Raw genomic sequence first — 910 nt, 5'->3', positions numbered from 1 at the left:
CGAGAACCAGAACGAGATCTTGCTTCCTGAGCCCTCGTATACGGGACCGGTGCAGGTAATCAATGACCATCCAATCACAGCACAGCGTATTGTTCCCGCATGCGGATACCTAACAGCTGTTGCTGCCTACACGTAGCACCAAGACGAGAACTTGGATGTGCTCGACCAGTGCATCTTGCTTTCGTTGTGCCTGGACGTCAAGAACAACAACCCGCGACACGGTCTCACCACCGAGGAGATGTTCCCCTATGTCAGGCGAGTGCAAAAGAACCCCAACAACTGGATGGTGCACAGCACGTGCCTGTTGCTCAAGTCGCGCCTGGAGTTTGAAAGCACCAAGACCGCCGACAGGGCCGTTCTCCAGATGCAGGTACTGTCGTTTGCCGACTCGCGCTCTATCTAGCCCCATCCTTTGTGCTGACCGCCCAGCGCTCTGCGTCCAGACTCTCGTCGAACAATTCTACGACGAGGAGAAGGATCTCAAGAAGGAGCTGCACGACGTTATCAGGGAGCGGTCCCGCTACTTGTTCGCCCTGGCCTTCCCCTGTCGATTGACCCTGCAGAAGGAGCTCGGCGAGCGCTTCCTCTCCATGGGAATGGCCGCGAGCGCACTCCAGATCTTCGAACAGTTCGAAATGTGGGAGAACGTCATCACGTGCTACAGGGTCATGGGCAAGGACAAGAAGGTACGCGTGCACACCGCACATTCGTGCACTTGCGCCACGACGCCCCTGACGACAGAGCTCTGATTGATATCTTAGGCCGAACAAGTCGTGATGGAGCGCTTGGACGCCAAGCCAACGCCCGAGCTCTGGTGTCTGCTGGGCGATCTGACGGAAGTGCCGCAGCACTATCTCACGGCCTGGGATCTTTCGAAGAGACGCTACGCCAGGGCCATGCGATCGCTTGG

At 57.5% G+C, this 910-nt stretch overlaps 1 protein-coding gene across 1 annotated transcript in view; it reads left to right on the top strand.

The window, feature by feature from the left end:
• Positions 1 to 62: 62 nt before the first annotated feature.
• Positions 63 to 910, top strand: part of ACA1_401020 (tetratricopeptide repeat domain protein) — a gene marked incomplete at both ends in the record, with an annotated part of 2,280 nt that continues 1,432 nt past the window's right edge. The window contains 4 exons of the mRNA XM_004333948.1: positions 63 to 86; positions 137 to 370; positions 444 to 686; positions 762 to 839. Coding sequence (XP_004333996.1) covers positions 63 to 86; positions 137 to 370; positions 444 to 686; positions 762 to 839 — 579 coding nt within the window. The remainder of the gene's footprint in view (positions 87 to 136; positions 371 to 443; positions 687 to 761; positions 840 to 910) is intronic.

This window comes from Acanthamoeba castellanii, assembly GCF_000313135.1.
Source record: "Acanthamoeba castellanii str. Neff unplaced genomic scaffold scf7180000084775, whole genome shotgun sequence".
In the NCBI taxonomy this organism is placed as follows: Eukaryota; Discosea; order Longamoebia; family Acanthamoebidae; genus Acanthamoeba; species Acanthamoeba castellanii.
This window is presented reverse-complemented; position numbering and strand designations above follow the sequence as displayed.